This window comes from Archocentrus centrarchus, chromosome 21 (genome assembly GCF_007364275.1).
Source record: "Archocentrus centrarchus isolate MPI-CPG fArcCen1 chromosome 21, fArcCen1, whole genome shotgun sequence".
In the NCBI taxonomy this organism is placed as follows: domain Eukaryota; kingdom Metazoa; phylum Chordata; class Actinopteri; order Cichliformes; family Cichlidae; genus Archocentrus; species Archocentrus centrarchus.
The window spans coordinates 22022065-22047728 of record NC_044366.1 but is presented as its reverse complement, the minus strand read 5'-3'; the positions used below and the strand labels follow the sequence as shown (position 1 = coordinate 22047728).

The 25664-nt window shown below is 41.8% G+C and overlaps 2 protein-coding genes across 3 annotated transcripts in view; both read right to left on the bottom strand.

The window, feature by feature from the left end:
• The window catches only part of col4a2 (collagen, type IV, alpha 2), a 72601-nt gene that overhangs the window by 31169 nt on the left and 15768 nt on the right, over nucleotides 1-25664 (bottom strand). For both annotated transcript variants that reach the window (XM_030758253.1, XM_030758252.1), the window contains exon 4: nucleotides 19631-19711. In XM_030758253.1, the coding sequence (XP_030614113.1) occupies nucleotides 19631-19711 (81 nt within the window). The remainder of the gene's footprint in view (nucleotides 1-19630; nucleotides 19712-25664) is intronic.
• LOC115800755 (uncharacterized) lies at nucleotides 4399-6061 on the bottom strand. The gene is made up of 2 exons (XM_030758255.1): nucleotides 4593-6061; nucleotides 4399-4477 (listed from the first exon to the last, which is right to left on the bottom strand). The coding sequence occupies exon 1, from the start codon at nucleotides 5968-5970 to the stop codon at nucleotides 4972-4974; it is 999 nt and encodes a 332-aa protein (XP_030614115.1). The 5' UTR covers nucleotides 5971-6061; the 3' UTR covers nucleotides 4399-4477; nucleotides 4593-4971.

The following is a 25664-nucleotide window of genomic DNA, read 5'->3' as shown; positions in this document are numbered from 1 at the left end:
TTCAGAAACTGCTGATCTACTGGGAATTTTGTCCCCTCACAACCATCTCTCATGTTCCAAAAAAAATAAAATAAGAAAAAAATAAAGGAAATGTCCAGTGAACAGCAGTTCTCTGGGTGAAAATGCTTTGTTGATGCCAGAGGTTAAAAGAGAACGCGCAACATGTTGAAGCAGATGGGCTACAGCAGCAGAAGGCCACACCAGGTGCCACGCTCATCAGCTGAGAACAGGAAACTGAGGCTAGAATTCACACGGGCTCACCAAAATTGGACAGCAAACGATCGGAAAAACGTTGCCTAGTCCGAAAAGTCTCAGTTGCTGCAGCAGCAGATTGCAGGGTCATAATTTTGCTTAATACACAACATGAGGCATGGATCCATTTTTGGCAATTAGAAAGACACACTCAATAAAGGTGTGGTTTTGCAGGTGGGGACCACAGACCACTTCTCAGTACCTATGCTTTCTGGCTGATGTTTTGGTCACTTTTGAATGTTGGTGCTGCTTTCACACTCATGGTAGCATGAGATGGTCTCTACAACCCACACGAGTGGCTCAGGTAGTGCAGCTCATCCAGGATGGCACATCAATGCGAGCTGTGGCAAGAAGATTTGCTGTGTCTGTCAGCGTAGTGTCCAGAGGCTGGAGGTGCTACCAGGAGACAGGCCAGTACACCAGGAGACGTGGAGGAGGCTGTAGGAGGGCAACAACCCAGCAGCAGGACCGCTACCTCTGCCTTTGTGCAAGGAGGAACAGGAGGAGCACTGCCAGAGCCCTGCAAAATGACCTCCAGCAGGTCACAAATGTACATGTGTCTGCACAATCTTCTGGTGTTGGGCTGTGCTCACAGAGAACACCATGAGTGGCAAATTCACCACTGGCGCCCTGTGCTCTTCACAGATGAAAGCAGGTTCACACTGAGCACATGTGACAGACGTGACAGAGTCTGGAGACGCTGTGGAGAGCGATCTGTTGCCTGCAACATCCTACAGCATGACCGGTTTGGCAGTGGGTCAGTAATGGTGTGGGGTGGCATTTCTTTGGAGGGCCGCACAGCCCTCCATGTGCTCGCCAGAGGTAGCATGACTGCCATTAGGTACCGCGATGAGATCCTCAGACCCCTTGTGAGACCATATGCTGATGCGCTTGGCCCTGGGTTCCTCCTAATGCAGGACAATGCTAGACCTCATGTGGCTGGAGTGTGTCAGCAGTTCCTGCAAGATGAAGGCATTGAAGCTATGGACTGGCCCACCTGTTCCCCAGACCTGAATCCGATTGAGCACATCTGGGACATCACGTCCCGCTCCATCTACCAACGTCGTGTTGCACCACAGACTGTCCAGGAGTTGGCAGATGCTTTAGTCCAGGTCTGGGAGGAGATCCCTCAGGAGACCATCCGCCAGCTCATCAGGAGCATGCCCAGGCGTTGTAGGGAGGTCATACAGGCACGTGGAGGCCACACACAATACTGAGCCTCATTTTGACTTGTTTTAAGGACATTACATCAAAGTTGGATCAGCCTGTAGTGTGTTTTTCCACTTTAATTTTGTGTGTGACCCAAAATCCAGGCCTCCATTGGTTAATAAATTTGATTTCCATTGATGACTTCTGTGTGATTTTGTTGTCAGCACATTCAACTTTGTACAGAACAAAGTATTCAATGAGAATATTTCATTCATTCAGATCTAGGATGTGTTATTTAAGTGTTCCCTTTATTTTTTTGAGCAGTGTATGTTGTGGGGACCCCTTGTGACTAAGGGAGCATCTGAAAGCAGTTGAAAGTAGCTTAGTAGTCAGAGTGTTACTGGCTTGAGGACAGATGCTTGTAAAAAATTAACACCTTTCACACCGCGGGACTCCAGCTTTGCCAATTTTATGGCACCACGAAAACTTTTTGAGCACACCTGCCTTTCGTCAGAAAGGGAGGACAGATGCCGCCATCTTCTCATTTGTCTGAGACGATGTTTTTGTAGCTCATTTCTGTCTAAAGTAAGTTTTTTCCACTTTCGGTGTGTGTGTGTTTTTATGATATTTAGAACTATGTGTGTGAAATACAGTATGAGCCAGCAGAGTTTACTGCTTTCAGTGGATAGGTCCACCTGTTTTAGATCTCTTTCTTGAAAACAGAGAACAGAAGGCGGACAGGAGAAGGTTAGAAATGGCACTGGTATTTCATGTGCTATTTATCCCATTACTTTTGTTTGAGTAGGCCAAAATTACATTTAGACAAAGAAAATCATAAAAATAATCACTGTAACCTGTGTGTACCATGTGTATGTTTTAGCTTCATGGATATAGCATTTTTCATAAATATTACTAGTGCTTTCCAAATGATTAAATAATAAAACAAAGACACGGTAATAGAAGGTTCCAAATCTGATAAATTAGATTTAGAGTCAGACTCCCAGCTGTGATCTTGGCCCTGATTAACATGGAACATTACTATCAGGGATACCCATGTAATCCTCAGGGTCCTATTCTGCACTCGCCAACCCATCCAGCTGGCCAAGCCCACAGTCCAATTTGGATTGAAGAATGGAAGAGTTTTTTTCTTCTTTGCTTTTTTCCCATGTGGGAATGTAGCACCCGCTGCCATTCCAGCTGCGATTCCTGGATAGTTTGCAAGAGAACGAATCAGACCAAAGGTCCATGCATGTGTGTGGTTTACTCACTAAATGAATGGTTTATCGCGTGATTTCTCTGTTTACATGTAAATTATAGCAAATTGATAGTCCTAGTATCAGCAGAGGATTGGATTTTACCTTGACTTTAGGCCGTGGGGAAAAAATTTAACCACATATTGCACAACATTTACACAATCCCTGAGCACATGTTGAAACACTGCTATGTGGGGCCAAATCTCTCAAATCCCGAGTCTGCACTGAAAACTGAATAAATACGCGACTACTTAGAGGAGATCTAATTGTTTCCTTTGCAGCTCGCCCCCAGTGTAGGTTTCACAACAAGTCCTGATGGAGAACACATGGCATTGTTGCCATGACCCAAAACTCTGGTCACATTTTTCCTACACCCCTGAGACCTTTCATCGCCAACCACAACATTTCCTGACCCAGTGTTCCTATCACGAGATGACAGTCCAGACAGACGCAATCGCAGTGCGAGTCTGTATGTATTTTTCAATGAAACTCAGCGGGGGATGGATGGCACCGGAAGGTGTCCATTGGAAAATAATCAGGAAACAGTTCCAAAACTGGGATGAGGCTTATTTTATGACATAAACTTACAGTAATGTCACATTTCTCTGCAACCATGGCTGAAGTATGCTGAAGTTCACAGTCATGGCGATAGCATGAAGCAGAATATCTCAGGGTAATTCTTGTTATCTCAATCTCTGTTCACTTCATTTTCCCTTCCACTCACACCACGTGATGCCTGGTGATAACACAGCCAAGCTACAGACGGTAACTAGAAGAGCACTAGGAGGGAGCATCTTCTACCAAGACCAGCAACCGACAGTGAAAATGAATCTCATAAGATTATGATCTGCACACTTTTATTAGTTTATCCTCCACCCATGCTCTTGCATTAGACAATGATTATGCTCCCATTTGGCTCTCACACAGTCAGTGTCTGCAGCCTAAATAAACACATGCATAAAAAGTAGACTACTGAATCTGCACTTTTTTCCTACTGTGATGAGGAAACCTGGCCAGTGTATGATTTCAAGATGTATAAGAAGCAGAGTTTTTATACATCTGTCCAAGCCTTGCACGCTTTCTCTTCTCATGCAGCATAGATGCAGTTTACAATGATGACAGAAAATTTACTGCTTGGAATTCTTTGTCTTTCTTGGTCTGCTTACTGAATGACTGTCACTAGCAGATTTATCAGTCCTTTAATATGTTCAGCTGGACCATTGTAAAAGGTCACTTATGTGAAAGAAGTTACTATGTGCATGATATTGTGCTCCAGAATAAAAGCTGCTAAAGCTGCAAGGCAAAGTCAAAAATCAACATCCTTGTTAGAACACAAGAAAATAAAGAGAGATTTCTTCTTGCATTGCGGTACAGACTTAGCCTTACTACTATAAGCTAAACAGTTCTGATGCGATTAGACTCTTTCTCAACATACAGCTCCATTCAGCTGCTCCCCTTGCCTCAAGGGGTTCCCACAGCAGGTAGCTCTGCATGTTTTACACCAGATGACCTGCCTGACACAACCCCAAAGGGGATTTTTGTCTCTGGCTGGATTAACAAGCAAATGTATTAACCACTATACCACTGGAGGCACAGACACTTATTTTTATTAGAATTGGACAAGTGGTTAAGAAAGTGGGTGGATGGATATGAGAGAAAAAGGCTTTGAGAATGAGGGCTGTTTGGGAATGTTGTGCCACAAAAGCCGGGGGTAGGCAACATGTTTTTGGCATCATTGTTGTTGTAGCACCCTCACGGATTAACGAGCGCACGACGTAGAATCATAAAACAGGGTTTATTCTTGTCTTCACAACCCGTGAGAACTGCTCACGACAGAAGAAAACAACAAAAAAATACCATATCAAAACTCATTCTTGTACTTTGTGTCAGTCAACGAAGATATTAATCACAGATAATAAAACATATAAGTACACAAACCTCGTGAACTGACATCCAGGAGGGGCTAAACAATCCTTAACGATCTTAGTTTTTTCTTCTCCACCTTCTTTCTCCCTTCTTTCTTTACTTATAAACTTTCCGCGTTTCTTTCTCTCTGTGTGGAGCTAACCAGCCGCCGCAGCCCGCATAGCATGTGCATCGGTACAGTGGGCTCGGGTGGAAACACAAGCTACAAACAATTGTACTTTCTATAGTCCACCACTAGGCGGTGCAAAAGAGCAAGTTCAAATATACAGCTCAACGAAAACTTAAATGTAAATACTGTTACACTCCCACCAATCACTTGTGATTTTAAAGGAACAAACTATTAACAATGAAATAATGAACTGCTTATGAATTAAGGATTATGAACTATATTTTAGGCAGAGTGAGGCTGAGAATCTTCTTCTGCTTCTATCAGAACGACTGTCTTCTGAATTGGTCTCTCCAGATGAACAGGTTTGGAGGTACGCTTTCCTTCTTTGTCCAGAGTTGGATCACTTATCAACAATTTCACCTTCCTCACTCTTCCGTCCTTACCAGGGTAAACTTCAATGATCCTTGCCAACTTCCACTGGTTGCGTGGAGTTATCTCATCCTTCAGGAGGACAACATCATCGACCTTAGCATTTCTACGCTCTTTGGTCCACTTCTGTCTACTCTGGAGATTCAACAAATACTCTCTTTTCCACCTTGTCCAGAAAGTGTTGGTGAGGAGTTGAACACGACGCCACCTCTTACGGAGATAAAGATCTTCCTTCACGAACCTTCCTGGAGGTGGGGAGATGATCGTGGACTTCATGGTTAGTATGTGGTTTGGTGTTAAAGGTTCTGGGTTTGATGGATCACACAGTTGGTTAGTAGTCAATGGTCTGCTATTGATAACTGCCATGACTTCATACAGGAACGTCCTTAGAGAGGAGCTGTCGAGTTGTTTGCCTGATTGTTCCAGGATTGATGTGAGTACACTCCTTATGGTGCGGATTTGTCTCTCCCAGACGCCACCCATGTGGCTTGACGCTGGGATGTTCATGAGAAACTCGCAGTCCAGTTTTCCCAGTTTTGCTTGATCCATTTCTTTAAATGCTTCAACAAACTCATTTCTGGTGCCTACAAAGTTCGTGCCTTGATCACACCTTATTTGTCGAACTGTACCTCTGATGGCTATGAATGCACGTAAAGAGTTGATGAGGGAATCTGTAGACAGATCATCAAGCATCTCGAGATGTACTGCTCTGGAGCACATGCAGGTGATTAGCAATCCATAGCGCTTTAACTCCTTGCGGCCTTCCTTGACAAAAAAGGGACCGAAGCAGTCCATCCCACAGTAGGTGAATGGTGGTGCAGTTTCCATCCGGTCCTCCGGGAGGTCTGCCATCTTCTGCTGCTCTGTGGGTCTTCTGAACCTCCTGCATTTTACACATTTATAGATACAGGATGAAACAATCTTACTGCATCCAAGTATCCAAAATCCGTTAGCTTGAAGCTCATTCATAGTGATTCCTCGTCCTTGATGGTAAGTCTTCACGTGATAATGTTTGACGAGTAACGCAGTCACGTGACTGTTTCTTGGCAGGATCACAGGATGCTTGACATCAGGATGCAAGGCAGCATGCATCAAGCGTCCGCCTACCCGAAGAATGCCATGGTCGTCAAGAAATGGACATAACTTGTGTAGCTTGTTGACCCTGTCATTGGTCTGCATCACTTCATGATGTTGTAAGGTTTTTATTTCCTGAGCGAACGCCGCTTCTTGAACCATCCTTATTATTGTTACCTCTGCTTCCTTTCTCTCTTGCAGGGTGACAATGTCACATGACCTCTTGTGATCCTTCACTTCCTTGACATAGCGCTTGAGTCTGGCAACAGCCTTAATCATTCTCAACCAGTCTGAAAACTTGTGTAGCCGATCCAACAGTGACCTTTGTTCTTCTGCTTGTATCTTGTGGACTTGAACCTTCTTGACCTCTGGGTCACTGTTCGATAACTCTCCCACCTTGATTTCACCACTGGTTATGACCTTCTGCCAGAGAAGATCTGGACCTTTGAACCAGTTTGAGGCTACAAGTTGTTTTGCTGTAAGGCCTCTTGAGGCGTGATCTGCTGGATTATCTTCGGAGGTTACATACCACCATTGTGTTGACTCTGTACTTTGTTTGATGCGTTCCACACGGTTTGCAACAAATACATGAAACCTTCTGGCTTCATTACTGATGTATCCGAGTACCACCTTGGAGTCAGTCCAGTACCTTTCTTCTGAGATTTCCACTTCCAATTCCCTTTTCAGCATGTCACTGATGCGAACGGCAACAACGGCAGCCGACAACTCAAGCCGTGGAATAGTTGTGACTTTGGATGGTGGAACTCTCGATCTTCCCATCACCAAGGAGCAGTGAACTTCGCCGGATGGGCTTACTGCCCTCAGGTAAGTGCACATGCCATATCCAGATGCACTCGCATCAGAAAAATGATGAAGCTCATAGTGTTGTGGCTTGAAGTTCGGAGGGATGTAGCATCTGCGAATCTTTACCTCTGCAAGGTTTCCCAGTTCACGCAGCCAGGACTCCCACTGGGGACGAAGGCTATCAGGTAAGGCTTCATCCCAACTGAGCTTGTCTCGGCACATTTGTTGCAAAATTTGTTTTCCTAGCAAAATGAAAGGTGACACGAACCCAAATGGATCGAACACAGAGGCAACTATAGATAATACTCCTCTTCGGGTGAGTGGATTTTCCTTGACAACCACTCGGAACTGGAATTGATCTGATTCCACGCACCATTGTACGCCAAGTGCTCTTTCCATATGCACTGCCTCAAATGCTATATCAAGGTCCTTGGCAACCGCAGCACATTCTTCCTTTGGAAGCGAAGCTAAAACTCGGGTGCTGTTTGAGACAAACTTGTGCAGCCGAAGGTTGCCCGTGCTGCACAATTTGCGTGCTTCGTTGACAAGCTGTATTGCTTGATCTTCAGTGTCGACACTTGCTAGTCCATCATCAACATAGAAGTTGGTTTTGATGAACTTGATGGTTTCTTCATTAAAACTTCCTTCTCCTTCAGCTGCAAGGTGCTTGAGACCATAGTTGGCGCAACCTGGAGACGATGCTGCACCGAATAGGTGTACCTTCATTCGGTAGACTGTGAATGGAGTTTCAAGGTCGCCGTTCTCCCACCACAAGAACCGTAGGTAATCTTGGTCGCAAGCACGCACGTGAAACTGGTGGAACATGCGTTCAATATCACACATGAAGGCCACTGGGCCTTTACGGAAGCGACACAAGACTCCGAGCAGGGTGTTTGTTAGTTCTGGACCAGTCAGAAGATGGTCATTTAGTGAAGTGCCTTGGAACTTAGCAGAGGCATCAAAGACGACGCGAATCATTCCAGGTTTTTGTGGATGATACACCCCATGGTGTGGGATGTACCAAACTGGTCTTTTGTCAGTGTCTTGGTCTGGAACCTTTTCAGCATCCCCATGGGCTATTATCTCATCCATGAAATTCTTGTAATCCATGTAGTACTGCTTGTTCCTCTTCAGCCTCCTTTCTAAACATTTGAGACGATGAATAGCACATGCCTTGTTATCTGGCAGGTTAGGCCTTTCGCTCTTGAATGGGAGTGGCATCTCAAAATGACCATCCTCCTTGTGCCTAATGCCCTTCTTTATCTTTGTTAGAAATCTGAGATCTTCTTGAGAGACCTTTACATTTTCTGAAGCCTTCTCAACAAAGTCAGATTCCAACATTTTTAGGACCTCTGTAGAAGAGACCGTTTCCCTTATCTGAGTTCTGTAAACATAGTGGACCTTGTTGGTGATGTTTGAATAGGGTTGAACATCAGGCACCACTTGCTTCACAACGACTTGATGACTCACTCCAAAGCCATCTCCATAATCGAGACATGGATTGCCATAACCCACAATACTCCACCCCAGATCAGTCCTTTGTGCGAATGGCTGGGTTTCATTTCCTGACACAACTTCACGAGGAACAAGTGCTTGGGGGCAGTTGTAGCCAATCAGCAGGCCAATATCACAGCTTTGTATTGGAGCAAGCTCATCTGCAATGCATTCAAGATGAGGCCATGCCTTGGCTGTTTGAGGGGTTGGAATGTGATCTCGATTTGCAGGTATGAAGTCTCTTGCATACGTTACAGGTAGGGAAATTGTCTTATTTGAGTAAAACCCTCTTACTTGTAGACCTGAGAGCTTGAAACAGGACACAACTGTGTTTCTTGAAGACATGGTGGTAAGCCTTAGCTGAGCTGATTCGCCTTTTATATGCAGAGCTCGTGCCGTTTCTTCAAGAATAAAGGTCGTGTCGCTCTGCGTATCAAGAAGCGCGTACACGAGAACTTCGCGCTCTGGCTCACCTTCAGCTGACACCCATACTGGAACAATGGAGGAGGTGTGAGTGTCATCAACATTCTGTGCGACTCTGTTAGATGTTGCTTCACTTGTTGTTGGTGTGAAACTGTTGTCTTGTGAAGCGTCTGGGTTTCTTTGTCTTGTGCTGTCACTGTTGGTTTGATTTCTCATTGTTCTTTCTTTTCTGGTACGATTGTCATGAAGACATGTTGGATGTTTTTTATCACATGTATCACATGTTGCTCTGCTCTCACAATCCTTAGAATGGTGACCAGACTTCAGGCAGCCAAAACATAACTGCTTGTCTCGAGCAAAGTTTAACCTCTCATCAATGCTTTCACTCATGAACTTCCTACACTTAAGCAGGCTGTGACCTGACTTCTCACAGTACATACAACTAGTACTGACAGATCTTTCATTTGAGTTAGTTGCCAGTACCTTCGCTCCATGGCTTCTGTTCTTTGGTGTTTTTGCTCCTTCAATTTCACTTGATTTCAGAGTGAAAAGAGATGTTATGGGATTACAGGCAATTTTGGCTTCTCGTGAGATGAAATCCACAAATTGGCTGAAGGTTGGAAAGGTGTGGCTCTCCTCTTGCACTTCCATAACCTTTCTGTTCCACCGTGAAATGAGCCAATCTGGGAGTTTTGCAAGCATCCTTTGGTTTTCATTGCAGTCATTGAGCACTTCAAGGCCCTTCATTTGTGACATGGCAGTCTTGCAGCAGCAGAGGAAGTCAGCAAACGCTTGAAGTTCCATACTGCTCTTAGAGCTTATCTTGGGCCATGCATCAAGTTTATCTCTATAGGCCTTGGCTACAAGGAAGGGATTGCCATACCTCTCTTCGAGAACTGTCCATGCTGCATAATATGCTGACTCTGTGCCAAGCGGAAAGTATCCTTCTATTGCCTTCCTTGCAGGTCCACTTACATACTTTCTCAGGTAATAAGTCTTCTCTTCAACTGGTATATTTTTTCTGCCGATTAGAGTCTGAAAGGAAATCTTCCAATCATTATATCTAATAGGATCACCGCTGAATATTGTTGGCTCTGGTGCTGGAAGACGACTTACACTGAGAGACTCTGCAAATGCCTTGACCAGGTCTGTTGTATTCACTTCTTGTTGGAGTGTCACATTTTGTGGGGAAGGACACCGGTTGAAATGTGAGTCATTGTTTCCAGACTTGACTTCATGTTTCTTGTCAGAGCTGTGATGAAGTAGGCTGTATATTTCTTCATCTGAGCATTCACCTTGTTCATACACCTGTTGTCGAGCCCTTGCTGCATTTAGCCTTTTTACTGTCTCAAGTCGCTCCACTTCTCTGCGCTTAGCTTCTAGAGCTCTCTGTCTTTGTGCTATTTCTGTTTCTTGTCTTTCAATTTCCTTCATATGAGTTTCTTGTTCAAGCAGAACTTGCAGCGCAGCTTCATTTGCTGCAACTTCAGCAGCTGCATCTTGTCTTTTATCCGAGAGCCTGCTGGAGTGTCTAGTGGAAACTCTTGAACGAGAGGAGAGCTTAGTGTTGTCTGACCTTACACTTATCCTGTCTGAGGCTACTAACTTAGATATAGACTCAGTCTCCCTCAAGCATTCATCTCCTTGAACTTCAGCTCTACTTGGGCACCTTGCTAGTGCTCCGATAATTGTCTTTGTTATGGCTTCACACGCGTCCATTCTCCGTCTTGTATCATTATCTGGAGATTCAATGTGTCTCAACTCTACATAGGCAGCATTCACATCTTTAGAAGCACTTGAAACCTTGGAGACATGTTCCTGTAGCAGACCCTTTGAGCACTGACCATCTATGGCTCCTTTGGCATCCTTAACAACAGCTTTCCACTTCTCATAGCGCACACTGAAACGATATGCAGCCTTCCTTTTGTGCTCATCGTGCAGTTCTTGGCCCTTTTCCGTCAGCGTACGGACTCTTTGGCTCCTTTGTGCCCTTTGTGAGGTAGTAGAGACATCATCAGCTGTGCCTTTTGCTGCTTGTAATTCTTCATCTGCAGGAAGTTGTTCCACGTCACCATCTTCATTAACTTCTGGATTAGCCTCGAACTCTGCCATTGTTGGAGTTTATTTTATTATTTACTCTTAAATTAACCTTAAGTGCAGGATTGACTGCAGCAGCCTGAATTTGATTTGGTAAGGAGGAGTAAATGAATATTGGTCTTATTTGAACTGACTGTTGTGATCTTAAAACACAGTAATTATTGCAACTCTTTAAATCACGTCTTTACCAAGCCATTAATATTGTATCTTCTGGCACTTACTTAAACACAGTGAATGCACATTGCACAGATTACTTATCACAACATCAAATTAATACTGTATAAATTTCAGTCACTCAAGCGGTAGAAATGTAACAATGAGAAAATATTCAAGTCCTTTGCTTTGCTCCTCAATACTGAGAAGCTGGTTTTAATTCCTTTAACAGTCCATTTTTTGTAAGTAACTCAAGTAAGTCCTTTAACTGGGGCGACATTTATTTTGGGGGCACCTGAACCTTCCTGCGATGGCTGTGTCCTTGTTGTGCATAGCCGTGACTGACCGTGGCGCCTCTGCTACTTGTTGTCGGCACCGTCCTTTCATCTACCCGCGCGGAGCAGAAGAGTTCTCACTGTAGCACCCTCACGGATTAACGAGCGCACGACGTAGAATCATAAAACAGGGTTTATTCTTGTCTTCACAACCCGTGAGAACTGCTCACGACAGAAGAAAACAACAAAAAAATACCATATCAAAACTCATTCTTGTACTTTGTGTCAGTCAACGAAGATATTAATCACAGATAATAAAACATATAAGTACACAAACCTCGTGAACTGACATCCAGGAGGGGCTAAACAATCCTTAACGATCTTAGTTTTTTCTTCTCCACCTTCTTTCTCCCTTCTTTCTTTACTTATAAACTTTCCGCGTTTCTTTCTCTCTGTGTGGAGCTAACCAGCCGCCGCAGCCCGCATAGCATGTGCATCGGTACAGTGGGCTCGGGTGGAAACACAAGCTACAAACAATTGTACTTTCTATAGTCCACCACTAGGCGGTGCAAAAGAGCAAGTTCAAATATACAGCTCAACGAAAACTTAAATGTAAATACTGTTACAGTTGTTGTTGCACAGCACAACAGAGCTTTGAGCCAGTTTCCAACCTTATTTCAGGACTTTTTCAATATATATATTTTAAATCGGCTCTGGTTGGTTTCAATCATGTGAGTTTTATATCCCAAAGATGATGAAATTAGATATTTTTTAGATGGTGGCTTCAAAATAAAATTCCTGCTCATTCTCAGGGTGGCTGCCAACTGCCGAGACTTGATTCTAGAAGGACTCTGTCATTAAGCTTGGACCAAATAATCATTGTTCAGCAGCACAAATCCCATTCCTGAAAGCAGCCATCTTCTGAAAATGTGAGACACGTTTTAAGGTTACTAAAACTGGAGCACAGCTGGGTGCAGGACAGCGGGTCAAACTCGGCTTTGACAGTAATGGAAAAAATGAGAAAGAGATTTTTTTTTTGTTTTAGTAGACGCAGACAGAGACGTATTTAGCGAAATATGATTTGGTCTTGTGATCTTCATTACGGTGAATTATGGACTGCATGTGTCTTCCTGTGTGTTGTCCTTTAAATCAGAGTTCACTTTCTGTAGTGAACTGAGTTAACAAATACACACACATGCAAACATTCAAAGCTGCTTTTTTTTAAAAACTGTTGTACTGCCAGTTTATGAAAGGACCCTAATGTGAAAGGGGTCACGGAGAGGACATTTCCACCAGAGCTGGTTCTGTTTTGGTTCCCAAAGCTCAGTATGCTGTGTGGAAAATTTAGCTCCCACTGAGATCCAGAAAAGTTTAAAGCCTGAAGCTCAGACTGTGACAAATAGATTTGTGTTATTTGAAAGGAAAAATAATGATTAAATAATTAAAAACATTTTACACACCTCTGTCTTCCTTACATCTCAAGTATATCCACTCTAAGTGATTTCCACAGGGGTGACAAGTGTGCAGTGAGGACTTTTAAGGTTAATACAGTACTGTGAAGAAGTGTTTGGCCCCCTTCCTGCATATTTGTCTGTGTAGGTTCTCAGTCATCCAGGTTGCTTCAAGCTCCAGAGACCATATTTGTCCCACTTACAGGTTCCAGATCATCAAACAAATCTGAATATTAGACAGAGAACCAGAGAAAATCCAAAATGCAGTTTTTGAATGATGATTTTATTTATTAAGGGAAAAAAGATATCCAAACACACCTGGCCCTGTGTGAAAAAATAATTGCCCCCTAAACCTAATAACTGGTTGTGTAAACCAAGGCAGCAAGAATTACAATCAAGCATTTGCAGCTGGAAGTGAGTCTTTCACATCACTGTGGGGGGATTTTGGTTCACCCGCCTTTGCTGAATTGTTTTAATTCAGCCACACTGGAGGGTTTTCCAGAATAAACGGCCCACTCAAGTCATGCCGAAGCATCTCAATAAGATTTGAGTCCAGACTTTGACTCGGCCACTCTTTTTTTTTTTGAGTCATTCAGAGGTGGGCATTTTGGTGTGTTTTGGATCATTGTCCTGCTGCATAACCTAAGTGAGCTTGAGCCTCAGGGCACAAACTGATGGCCAGATATTTTCCTTCAGGGTTTTCAGGTAGAAAGCAGAATTCATGGTTCCATCATTTACAGCAAGTTGTCCTGTAGCAGGAAAGTAACCCAGACCATCACACGACCACCACCATGTTTGACTGTGCTGTACTAGTTTTATACCAGATGTAACAATACGCAAACCTTCCAAAAAGTTCAACTTTTGTCTCATTGGTCCACAGAATATTTTCTCAAAAGTCTCGGGGACCATCAAGATGGTTTTTTGGGCAAATGTGAGATGAGCCTTTGTGTTCTTTTTCATCAGCAGTTGTTTTCTCCTTGGAACTCTCCCATGGATGCCATTTTTGCCCAGTCTCTTTCTTATTGTTGAATAATAAACACCTTGACTGAGCCAAGTGAGGCCTGCAGTTCTTTAGATGTTGTTCTGGGTTCTTTTGTGACCTCCTGGATGAGTCCTTGATGCATTCTTGGAGTAATTTTGGTAGCCAGCCATTCCTGGGAAGGTTCACCACTGTTCCAAGTTTTCTCCATTTGTGGATAATGGCTTTCACTGTGGTTCACTGGAGTCCCAAAGCCTTAGAAATGGCTTTGTAACCCTTTCCAGACCGATAGATGTCAGTGACCTTCTCAGTTCTTTATTTAGACTGTGGGATGATGTGTTGCATTTTTGAACTCTTTTAGCCTAATTCACTTTGCTAAACAGGTTCTATTTAAATGATTTCTTAATTTAACAGGTCTGACACTGATCAGGCTTGGGTGGGTGGAGGGTGGGGTGCGTGTGTGTGTGGGGGGATCACTTTTTCACACATGGTCATGTAGGTTTGATAGCTTTTTTTCCCTTAATAAATGAAATCCTCATTTAAGAAAACTGCATTTTGTCTTTACTCAGGTTATCGTCTAATATTAAATTTTCTTTGATGATCTGAAACATAATAAAAATATACAAACAAACTAAGAAATCAGGAAGGCAGCAAACACTTTTTCATTGTACTGTATTTCATCAATTTTATGCCTCATCGTTATTTTTTCTTTTTACATCTTTACAGTGATCAAAATATCTTTCTTTATCTTGACCTGTAGAACAGCTACCAATGATACTTTCTAACCTCCTTTGCCCGATACATTGTGCTGTATTAACACACGCAAACAGCTGGTTGTTGTCTGTTTGTCAAGCACTTTCACACAGGACACTGGCAGCCTGTGATCCCTGCTGAATTCCTCTTTCCAGCACTCTTATGAAAAGAAAATCCTTCTGTCCAAGAGTTTTAGTGATAGCAGCAGGTTTTTCCTTCCCTCCCCTCCCATCTACTGCATCATAACTCCACAGTTAGTAGCTCTTCTTTGACAAGGTCAAGGCCAGCGGGAGAGGGAGAGGGACTACGGGCATGGATGAGGCTCCTGATTGCAGGTTTGGAGATGGGCTTACAGTTTAAAACTGCCATTACAAATCATGTAAGAAGCTACAGCAGGTTACTAATACATATTGGTAAGAAGACTCAGCTCACTAACTCCCCTCCCCTATTCTGCTGTCTTTTAGGCAGATTCCATCAGCCATGTTTGATCAATGTTACGGACCACTGCTGACAAATACAGCTCTAAGAGCTCAAATAGCATTCAGCATGATGTAAGTTCAAGAGTTGATTCTGAAAACAAAGTGCATGCTGAGACAGAGGGTTTGCTAAGGCTACAATATACTCTTTGTAAGCACATGACTACTGTCAGGCAAAACAGCTTCAAGGAATAAGAAAAAAGCCTTGCTTTTAACATGAAAGTGTGAATGAAGGTTCATAAAATATCCTTAGTGGACAAAGTTTATGATCCTCCAAACTAAATTGAAACCTGGAAACCATCAGTCAAAGGTTCCGGCCTTTGATGCAGTCACATTCAAGGGGTGGGGGGGTCAATCTTTTTCAAGCCTACAACATTCCTCTCGGTGGCCGTCCCTAAGCACACAGGGAAGCATATGACAGGCGCGGGCACTGGATTAAGAATGCAGGTATGCACTTGTTTTCATGGAAGGAGGAAATCTTTGCCATTTATAGATGAACCCAAACACACAGACCAACTTGTTCTCACAAAAACAGAGCGTGTCTATATTAAAAAAAAGATCAGTGGACGGTCATTGTGCTCGGCTTCCTCAGAAAATGTCATTTCCTGTCCTTCATCAGCACTGACAGTGTTTCTCATGGTGGAGAGGACAGCGTCTCTTCCCCGTACTGCTATAATGGTTTCCAGTCAGGACTTTTCTTTATTTCTTTTTCAGTGCATGCGTCTCTCCATGTTCACTGTGTAAGCTGAGAAGAGATGACGAGCTCACGCCGATCACACTGCTCATCTTTTCACCTCGAAGTTTTGTTTTCTGTGTTAAAGTTGGTGGTTCTAGAAACCAAAAAATGCAAAGAAACAAACAAAAAACCTGCCAGCACAAAAGAGATCATTGATCTGTTAAATAAGTTCCAAACTGAATATGTACACTGCCTTGTGTTCAGTTTCTCATGTCATCCTGGTTCTCCAGTCTTTAGAGGCCATAAAATGGATGTTTTATAACCCCAGCTTGCTTGCAGAACGGCTTACACCTTCATTTGATCACACTGTGTGATTACACTTGCGCCCATGTTCCTCAGCTATAAAGTGAAGTCTTGTGAATTACTTCAAACACTTTGTGTTCCTAATTTCTTCTCTCATTACTACAATTTAGGGTACTTATTCTCCTTTTTATTACCATTCTCATGACTGGAAATAAAAAAAAAAAATCCACTAATGACGCAAAAAACAATGAGGACTTTTGGAAGCGTGCCGTTGCTGCCCCCCCACCCCCAAGCAGAAAAGCCCTAAAATTAACATATTTATTCTCCATGAAGAATCTCTTTCATTCTTCCATCTCTCTCTCACGCTCTGTCTCTCATCTGTCTGCACTTTTACTTTATTGTTTCTCTTCTGCATTGCTCTCATCTTATGCTTTCAATCTTAAAAGATTACCACATTTACCTTTTTATAATCAACCTTCATTAAGCAGATTTTGGCTGTTTTATATCAATAAACCAAAGTGTAGATGAAACACTGACATAACTTTTCAGAGTTGTTACCATGAATATGATAAATCTCCACCCACCCCTGAAGGAAACATCTGACTTTTAAGTTGCATAAGCCTTAAACTTGCATTCCACCCGGAGACCACCAGGTGGCGATAGCTGTGGTTGGAAAAAGACCTCTGGTCCTATAGAAGTCAATGAGGAAAATGGCTTTCTGTCTTGACCTCTGTGAACACTTCCCTGCTGAGTTTATGGTCTCAGCCACTTGTTTTGGGTCATATTGAATTAAAAAAAAAATTATTTTGTAAATCCTGGTCACACCGTTTTTCAAAAAGAAGGATTGTCTGCGATATGAAACCGCACGCTCAGCATGCAGTTACACTGTTACGTCCCTTTAAAAAAAAAAAAAATTCTTTTTGCAAGATGCTGATGGCGCAGACGTTCACCTCAACGTGCCAAAATGGGGCCTCAAAAATCAACGGGTGACACCACGATATCTATGTCCATCTTTTATACTGTCTGTGGATTTATTATTTAAAAAAAAAAAAAAAAACTACAGCAAGTTTGACATTTCTTCCACTAAACTCTGACGAGGTCCATTTTTTTATTTTCTTAAAACCAGAATACAGAAAAACTGAGGTGAAAAGGAAAGTTGGACTAAGATAATTCTGCTCCACTGAAGCATCATGTTGACATGCCATTTTCCCATTAGCAGCCATCACCCAATCACAGCAGCTGTGTGGAATCTCAGCCAAAGCAGACAGCTGCACAGGATGAGTTTGACCCATTCAGTGAAGCCTTCTTCTCCATGACTTACCTCAGGAGGAAGCTTTTGGAAGAAGTGTTTTTAGAGCAAAAGGCAGGGAGGGGTGAACACCCCTCCCTGCCTTTTGCTCTAAAAACCTAACTTGGTTTCTAGTGTGTTCATAAACAAGCGCAATAACCGGGGTGAAATAACAATCATTGTAACATTTTAACCGAATCAAAATATCTACACGATTATTAGAAGTAAGAGAATTTAAGCTTTAAATATGCAAACAGCTAGTCAAAGATGAGAAGTGATAGACAAACATGAGGAAATAATGCCGGTCTTCTTAGCAACAGAATCTGGTTTCCTCTGGGTTAAGGACCATTTGTGTTTGACGAATGTTTGTACAGTTCATCCCTAACAGACCAGGATGTCTGATCTGTGATATTTTTTCTTGTTTTCACAGGAAAAGCACAAACCATGCCAAGGAAGGAAAACCATTCACTGTCTTAGCACTTACAGCACCACTTGATAATGTCAGTGTTTTCCTTTGCTTCTGGTTGGCACAGTAAATCAGTGAAAGAGAAGAAGGGAGGAAGCCTAAGTGGTCTGCTGAGTCCATCATCAGATTTTTGAATCCGTCAGATGTGGAATGTGGAAGTTCCCGCTCTGCCTTTCCAAGACTTTTTACTGGGTTTCCTGCATCCACAGCAAAGGTCAGACTGACAGTAAAGCTGGTCTGGTAAATTCGCGGTGCATGCCAAAGTCCAGTTGCTAGACATTCCTGTTGTCACCTCAGAATGAACATCTCCCTCAGGAGATGTTCTCTCTCGTAGGCGGAAGGTTTTACAAGACTGGATTTCAGTCCTCAAATTTACCACATCACACAGCTAGACTGGGACATTTATGGGTTTGATGAGGAGTCTTTAGAAGAAAAGAGAAACAATGAAAGCTGGGCAGTTAATCATCTGGAAAGTTTGTCTTTGAAATGCACAAAAATCCATTATGTCTCTTGAGTATTTAACAATGCATTAACAGGCAGAATGGTGTTCAGAGTTGACGTTTTCGGAAGGGTGAGTGAAGAGCTACATTTATGAACTTGAACACACTTATGTAGCTGTGATGAACAACACTCAGGACACAGATTTGAGTTCACATTCAGACACCATCTGTGGTTAACTCTAGGAGGCAAAAAACATTTAACTGAGATTAGGAAAGATTGTGGTTTGGTTAGTAAGATGACCTAAAGTCACAGCGCTCAACTAGCAGGTCCTTGTTTCATCCACAGTACTGCAGATGAGCTCAGTGTGTAGCTAAGATTTTAAAGGTATTTATATCAATTCCTGTGCAAGATAAGATAACCCATAAAGCAAGTCTTTACATCCCCTCTTAATCCCCATGTTTTATTATTGAAAAAAAACCCAAGAATTTGCAGAACAGATGACACCACGTGTCGTTCGACTCCTACATACGTGATTTTCTGTGGAAAGTAGGAGCTGGCCGTGTCAAAGTTATGATATTTTAAGGATGTAAAGCCCCCAGTGGAATAATCAGAAAGCCATCTGATGATTTGTGCAGCATGTGTCCGAAGCAAAACACAGCATTTAGTCATGCAGAAACCCATCACACACTCTGAGCACGTTATCGCAATATGTTTAGTCTAAGTCTGTCTCTCTGATTTAAAACCCTCTCTTGTTTCTCTCTTTCGGTCTCCCACACGCCAGACACTTCTTCTTCCTCTCTGACCTTTTCTTTTAGAGGTTAATGATGTGAAATCCATCTCTTAGGCTGCAAGAAAGGGTGATAAGTATGTCAAACTAATGACTTTCAGCAGCACAAGCCTCCATATGGTGAAACACTCATAACAGACTTGTAATCTAACATGCTAACTTTGCATTGTTGTGACACTTTGATTACCCACAAGAGGGCTGGTAGGCTATGATCAGGTATGACATTGATATTGATTTGTGCTGGAAAGAGTGATTAACCTGTGAGGTGATTAATCAAAAGTGATCACCTCAAAAGGCCCCCATTCTGGTTGCTTTTAAATTCTGGGACTTCACAGAATTCATAGTTTGAAAATGTGTATATTTTTCTTATTCTGCAGCTCGTCAGTTCATCCTCTGCCTGAGATTTTAAAACACACCACCATGTGTGATCATGGCCTTATTTGGTATTCCAGATCGAAAAGCAATGGGCAGAGCCGGTTAACACTGAACTTAAAAAGGGAAAAGACAGAAACAAAGACAGAGAGGGGTGTTCGCAGACCTATTTGGAACAGTGGTTAAAGAAAGAAACTTACCCTGGCACCCTTCTCTGGGAAACATTTACAGCCTCCGCTGCAGTCTCTGCCACCACAGGGGACACTGTGCTTCTTCCCACCCTGTGAAAACAAACAAAAAAAACACATTACATATTGTGCACTTCAGGTGAGACTGTCTGTGTTTGTGCATGCTGCTGATTATGCCAGCACCTCCGTTACATCAGCACGGATGACTGTTGCACTACTGTCTGCACAGTTGTGTGGAAAGGGTGTTTTGGAAATGGCTCAAATGAGTCACGGCGGACATCCATTCATAATGGATACCCGTCTGTTTATGAAAAAAAGAAAGAAAAAAGAGTCACTGGGTCCAGTCACTGATGGGGACAATCTGTCCTTAGATGTCTGCATACCAACCAAACCACCCACCATCACTGGCTCATCTGTGCTAGACATGACACAAGCACAACATAGCCAGAAGAAAGAAAAAGAAAGTAGTCACACGCTGGCTTTCCCAGCCCACAGGTCACAGGTGTCAAGACCCTAAGCTCACTGAGATAGGTTGAGACATTAATTACATCAGAACAGAGTCTTGGAGAACTTTCATTTTGGGCTTGAAATAAAATCCCCATTCACAATTTGGACACAGTGCCTGTGAAGCAGAAACATTTGAACTCTTGACAAAACCATTAACACAACATAGCATGCTCGGAGCCACACCTTAACCCGTGACACCGCAAAACAGATGGACTTCAAAAAAATCAGTTTAATTTAATTTCTATAAATAAGGGACCCCGAATTCAGCTGCTCTTTTAATATATTTGCGAGTTTGTTTATGATGCCTTAAACCATCCAGCACAGTTTCCATTGAACTGTGCAACCTGAAAACTGCAGTTGCAGAGTTTAACATGTTCCATTCAACTTTTACTTGGTGTGACTGAGAAAAAAAACTAATGAAACACACATAGAAGGTGGGTGGCTTTCTCAGTTTAGAGAACGGGGTAAAAAGTCCACTCTGTGGCATTTTAGTAGCACATAGAGATATTACAGAGAGGCTGCCTAAAGTATTTTATGACGTCTCACACTCTTATGCCTACCTACGTCTTCCACCCACACACCCATACCATAGCCAGCATAGGCCTGCAAATGCCTCAACACCCCCCCACCCCCTTTCATTAAAAAAAAAAAAAATCTAAATGAGCAATTTATGCCCACAATGGCAACAAAGCAGCAGATAAAGAATCAGAATAATTCTCCCTTCTCAGTTTGACAGCTGATCCCAGCAGCCCCATTTACAAAGGCCACATTGAGACCTTCTTCATGCACAAAGACCTCCTTTGACCAGAGAGATATCGTCCTTTAATGGTCCCCTATCTCCAACAAAAAGACCCTCTTCCTCTCCCTTATGGAATGCACAAGGCTGCATTTCTTTGTGAACAACCAGTGGATCTGAGGAGTTCCTTTCAAACCACTGTTTGATGCCACGATGGGTTTAATTTAGCCTGCATGTGGTGTCAGACTCCACCAAACAACATTCTTTACCACATTTCAACTGATTAAGTGAAACACAGCATATCCACATCAATCATCTTGTGCAGGGGATTACCTCTTTTTTTTTTTTTTTAAGGCTGTTGGAGCAGAGACATAAAAAAAGGAAGCCCTTTTCAATGGGAATAAGGATGTAACAGTCATGGAATGACCTTTCTCCACATTGAGGTGGAAGTCCAAAACATAGACAATAGATTGCGTCATCTCCAGATAGACTCACAAAAGAATGGGTCCCATATAGGCAATTACACATTGTGGAGCAATGCACTATCAATTCGACCTTAGTTTACAGGCTCAAAATAGCTGATGGCTGTATCAGCAGAGGACAATAGGATTGTGCTACAGTATCCTGTTTTCTCCACCCACAGTCACAATAACGCACTGCTTGTCACATCACCTTTTCCATAGCTTTGGCACACCTTGGAAACAGAGTTCCTCATAATGTGCAGGTACGTGCATTTGCATCCATTCAATCAAAGTCCAAATAGTGGAACAATAATTCATCATATCATGGAAAACAGAGACATGCTTGTGAGAATATTGGTGTTCAAAAATGTGAAGCCTATTTCCTGTCATTAGATCCTTTGACCTTTCAGTTCTCTTTTACTAAGACCAAGAATTATTTTCCATTTTAGTTCTGGCCCATTCTGGGTTTATAGTCATTATTATAACTACACACAAACCAAGAGACAAAACACATATTTTGGTTGGTGCCTAAGAATTAAATGATAAACTCTAAATAGAACACAACCAAATGCAACAGATTTTCACTAAACCCGTGTCCTGATAGTAAAACTGTGTTTGGGACCACACAACCATCCTGGCACCACTTCGAAAGACAAGTCTACATCTGCTTCCAAAATAACTGTGGTGTAGTTAATTTGTGGTTTGAAAGCAAAGAATACCCCAAAACATGAATTTGTAGTAGATTTTAACAATAATTTAAAAGCTACTACTGCTATTACTACTGCTGATGCTGGTCATGGAATCTGTTTTGAGAATCAGTCTACAGTATGTAGTAGAACAAAAAATAACATATGAAAACAAAAGGAAACGATTCAAAGTGTGATTTTTATGCCTTTTGAAACATCAAATAATACATCACACCATGCCAGAAAAGCAACCAATAAATCCAGACCACCTTGGAACACGGTGTAGGCAGGGATTACAGAGGGTTGGAATGATCTGGAACAGCTTTCCATGATCTAATATCTTTGCCTGTGTTGGTAAATAGTCTGTAGCCAACCGGATTGTACCTACTTTTCTTCTATATTATAATCAATCCAGTCTGTTTTGGCCACTTAAAATAGCTTTATAGAACTGTTATGTTGTTGCAATTGCTGCTGCCCTCTTGCCAGATCTCCTCTTAAAAAAGACATTTTTAATTTCACTGAGACTTTTTTGCCTGGATATATAAAGGATCTATAAAAGTCACTTTGCCAAAAACTAATAGCAGCTTCTACCTTGTGACAGGAATGTTTTTTTTCTGGTTCAGAAAAACTTGATATCATTCATGAGAGATATGTTTAAGATATGTTTGACAAATTATAGGCCAAAAAGTAATTTACAACTGTTTAAATACTGACAATCATTCTTTGGCAATTACCGAAAATCACTTTTTGGCATGACACTGGCACCTTAAACTAATAAGCAGTTAAATGTGATAGGCACATTAATGCATATTACTGTCAAAGGAGTTAATTTTTCATGTGCTGCAGCCTGGTGTTGCTTCCAGTGGAGATTGTAGAGTAATAATAATAATAAAAAAAGTAATCCCATGGTCTCAATGCATCCGTTTTTCTTCTCATCCTTGTGATGCATTCAAGGTGCAGATGTAAATAAAGGTGCATTCATGGTGGTAGGCTACTTCAGTATCTAGCTAGCAGTACAGAAGCAGAGCCAGCACAGATGGAGCTTTTTATTTTATTTTATTTTATTTTATCACCAAACACAAACCTTTTGTGTGCAGTGCGTCATAGAATGTGTCGGTGAGCTAATGCACAGTTTCTGTATTTATGTTTTCGTAAAACATCTTGCAAAACATATTTAAAAATACTAATTTTGCATGAAAGTTCATGAAATTACTAGGCAGTTTGGTACAGTTAATGCAGGCTAAACTGGTTAGTTTGCAGTATTGTGGTGAAGTTTACAGTAATGCATTATGATGGACAGGTGCAGAGCAGGCTGTGCTGTTCATGTTCATTTAACTTGTTTAATTCAGTTCCACAAAGAGCAGTGAATAAGAGTCTGCACACACAAAAAAAAAATCTACTGGAGCTCACAAAATTAATTATTACATGACTTATTTCTAAGTGATTCTTTATGCATCACTACAACTGATCTTAGGGTTTCCCCACCTGACAAATGCCACTTTAACCCCTGGGTAGGGGTAGGGTCCTGCACACGACAATCATAAATCTCACACTCGTGCATGCTAAACTAGAACAAAACAGAAACGGCCTTGCAGTCCGATACAGTCAAAGAGCAAATGCCTCTCATTAAGGAAAACATTAATTTGATTCCTTTTTTTCTGTTCTTGAAAGGTTTTCAAAGTATAGAGGAACACTTCTTCCCATGCCAGTGTTTTGAGTACTGTCACACAACAGTGCATATGACATAAAACAACTCCCAGAAGCCAGGGCAATTCCCTAGGATCCGGTTTGCTTTGATTGGTGATCTGTAGCTTCTCGTTTACAGTATGACTCTGCAGTCATGATCATCTTTTATGTTCTGTGAACTACCTTCAGCGGTCTGCTCAGCTTCACAATTGCAATCACGTGCGTAGCTGTAAACACTGGTTCCACAAAAAAAAAAAAAAAGAAAAAGGATACCCTCTTTAGATATAACTGAGCCTCTGCATTTGTGTGTACCACTCAGCCCACACACGTACGACGAAAAGTTCTGTCAGACCGAGTAACAACAGAAAGATTTCCACTTCCGGTCCTCTGCCTCTGTGTGCCAATTAATTCATTTATTACTGCAAACAGAACATCAAGATGTTAATGTGAAAAACAATTAAGAGATCTTTCATTAGAAGGAAATGAACCATTTCTGCTCAAAGAAACCCATTTGGTAAAATACACTTGGTTGCTGTCTTGAAGTATCTACACACAGTACTCTAAATCACGATTTATAAGACACACACATGTAGATAAAGTTTTAGTGAACACAGTTTTAGTGGAGAGTATGCTAAGCTGCCATATTCATAAAAATATTTGTTTTCCCCAAAGAGAAGTGTAGTTTTCGTTGCCTCCCTGTTCTTTGTGGCTGCAGTTATTGCCTCACTCTGAATCAGCTCCTTCAAAATATGTACAGCTAGTGAAATTTATCCAGCTGGGTCAACATCACGCTTTCTCACGCTCAGTTTTTCTCTCACCCTTTGCCTCAGATTGATGCGTACACAGTTCATTATTGTTGTCAATGTTACCAGGAACAATGGCACTTATTTTTTTTTTTTTGGTTGTTGTTGTTATTTTGCCTCTGCACACCACTTCAGAGGATTTTTAAAGCAAACAGTCAAGATGCAAGTGCATAAGTGCAAACTTTATTCAAGGAGTTTAACTAAAGGACTGAATTAAGGAATTACACAGAGCCCCCCCATTTTCCGCGGCTCCAAAGAAACTGGATAGTTAACAGTTTCATGGCCTTAAATTGCTTGTTCCCTATTCCCTGACCTCTTCCCTCATTATTTCAAAACAAATGCAGTGAATAAAAGATCTGGAGATGATTTCAAGTGCTGAACTTGCACTTTATTAACTTTTCACTGGAACTGTAAAAGGACAAGATCCAAAAAACATGAGGTCCAAAGACAGTCAATGCAATACTTTTGTGAAACCCCTTGAAATAAAGCTTAAAGTCTGCACTTCAGTAACATTTGGACTGATTTAAAATCCTCTACAGATGAAAAGTGTCATAGTCCAAAACTTTATGAAGACAAATTGTATGCAGTGTTTATGTGGCTATTATATATATTCATTACATTTTGTCACTGGGAACAGCAACAGTGCTTTGATATGCTTATATCATCTAATGATGCACATGGTAGCATCCCGATAAAAGAAAATATTTGACAAACTGCACATTTTTTTTTCTCTGAGTCTATTATTTTCTTTGCCAGAACATTTTGTAATCTATTGTTGCATTTCCGCAACACCAAACCTTTAACCAAAGCAAACTAAAGCACACTGTGGCTGCACAGCTCCACCAACAAGTCAGGTTGTAGTTTATATGCATGTCTGTCCCGACCAGACAACTAGACATTTGTGCATTTTGCTAATATCTGCCGAGCCTCTAACCAGACTTAGAAATTGATATGGTTTAAAAATATCATATTGTATCATTTAGAAGGATAGTTCTTAGAAAGGTAATTATTTTCATTCAGATTTCTGAGGTATTTGTGAGCGTTTCCTTTCATTGTGTTTGTTTATGTCTAGTACAAAAATAATCTAATCTTCTGCCAGTTGATAAACTTTTTTCCTTATCACTTCTTATCCTGTACTTTATAAAGAAAGTAGAAAACAGATCCTTT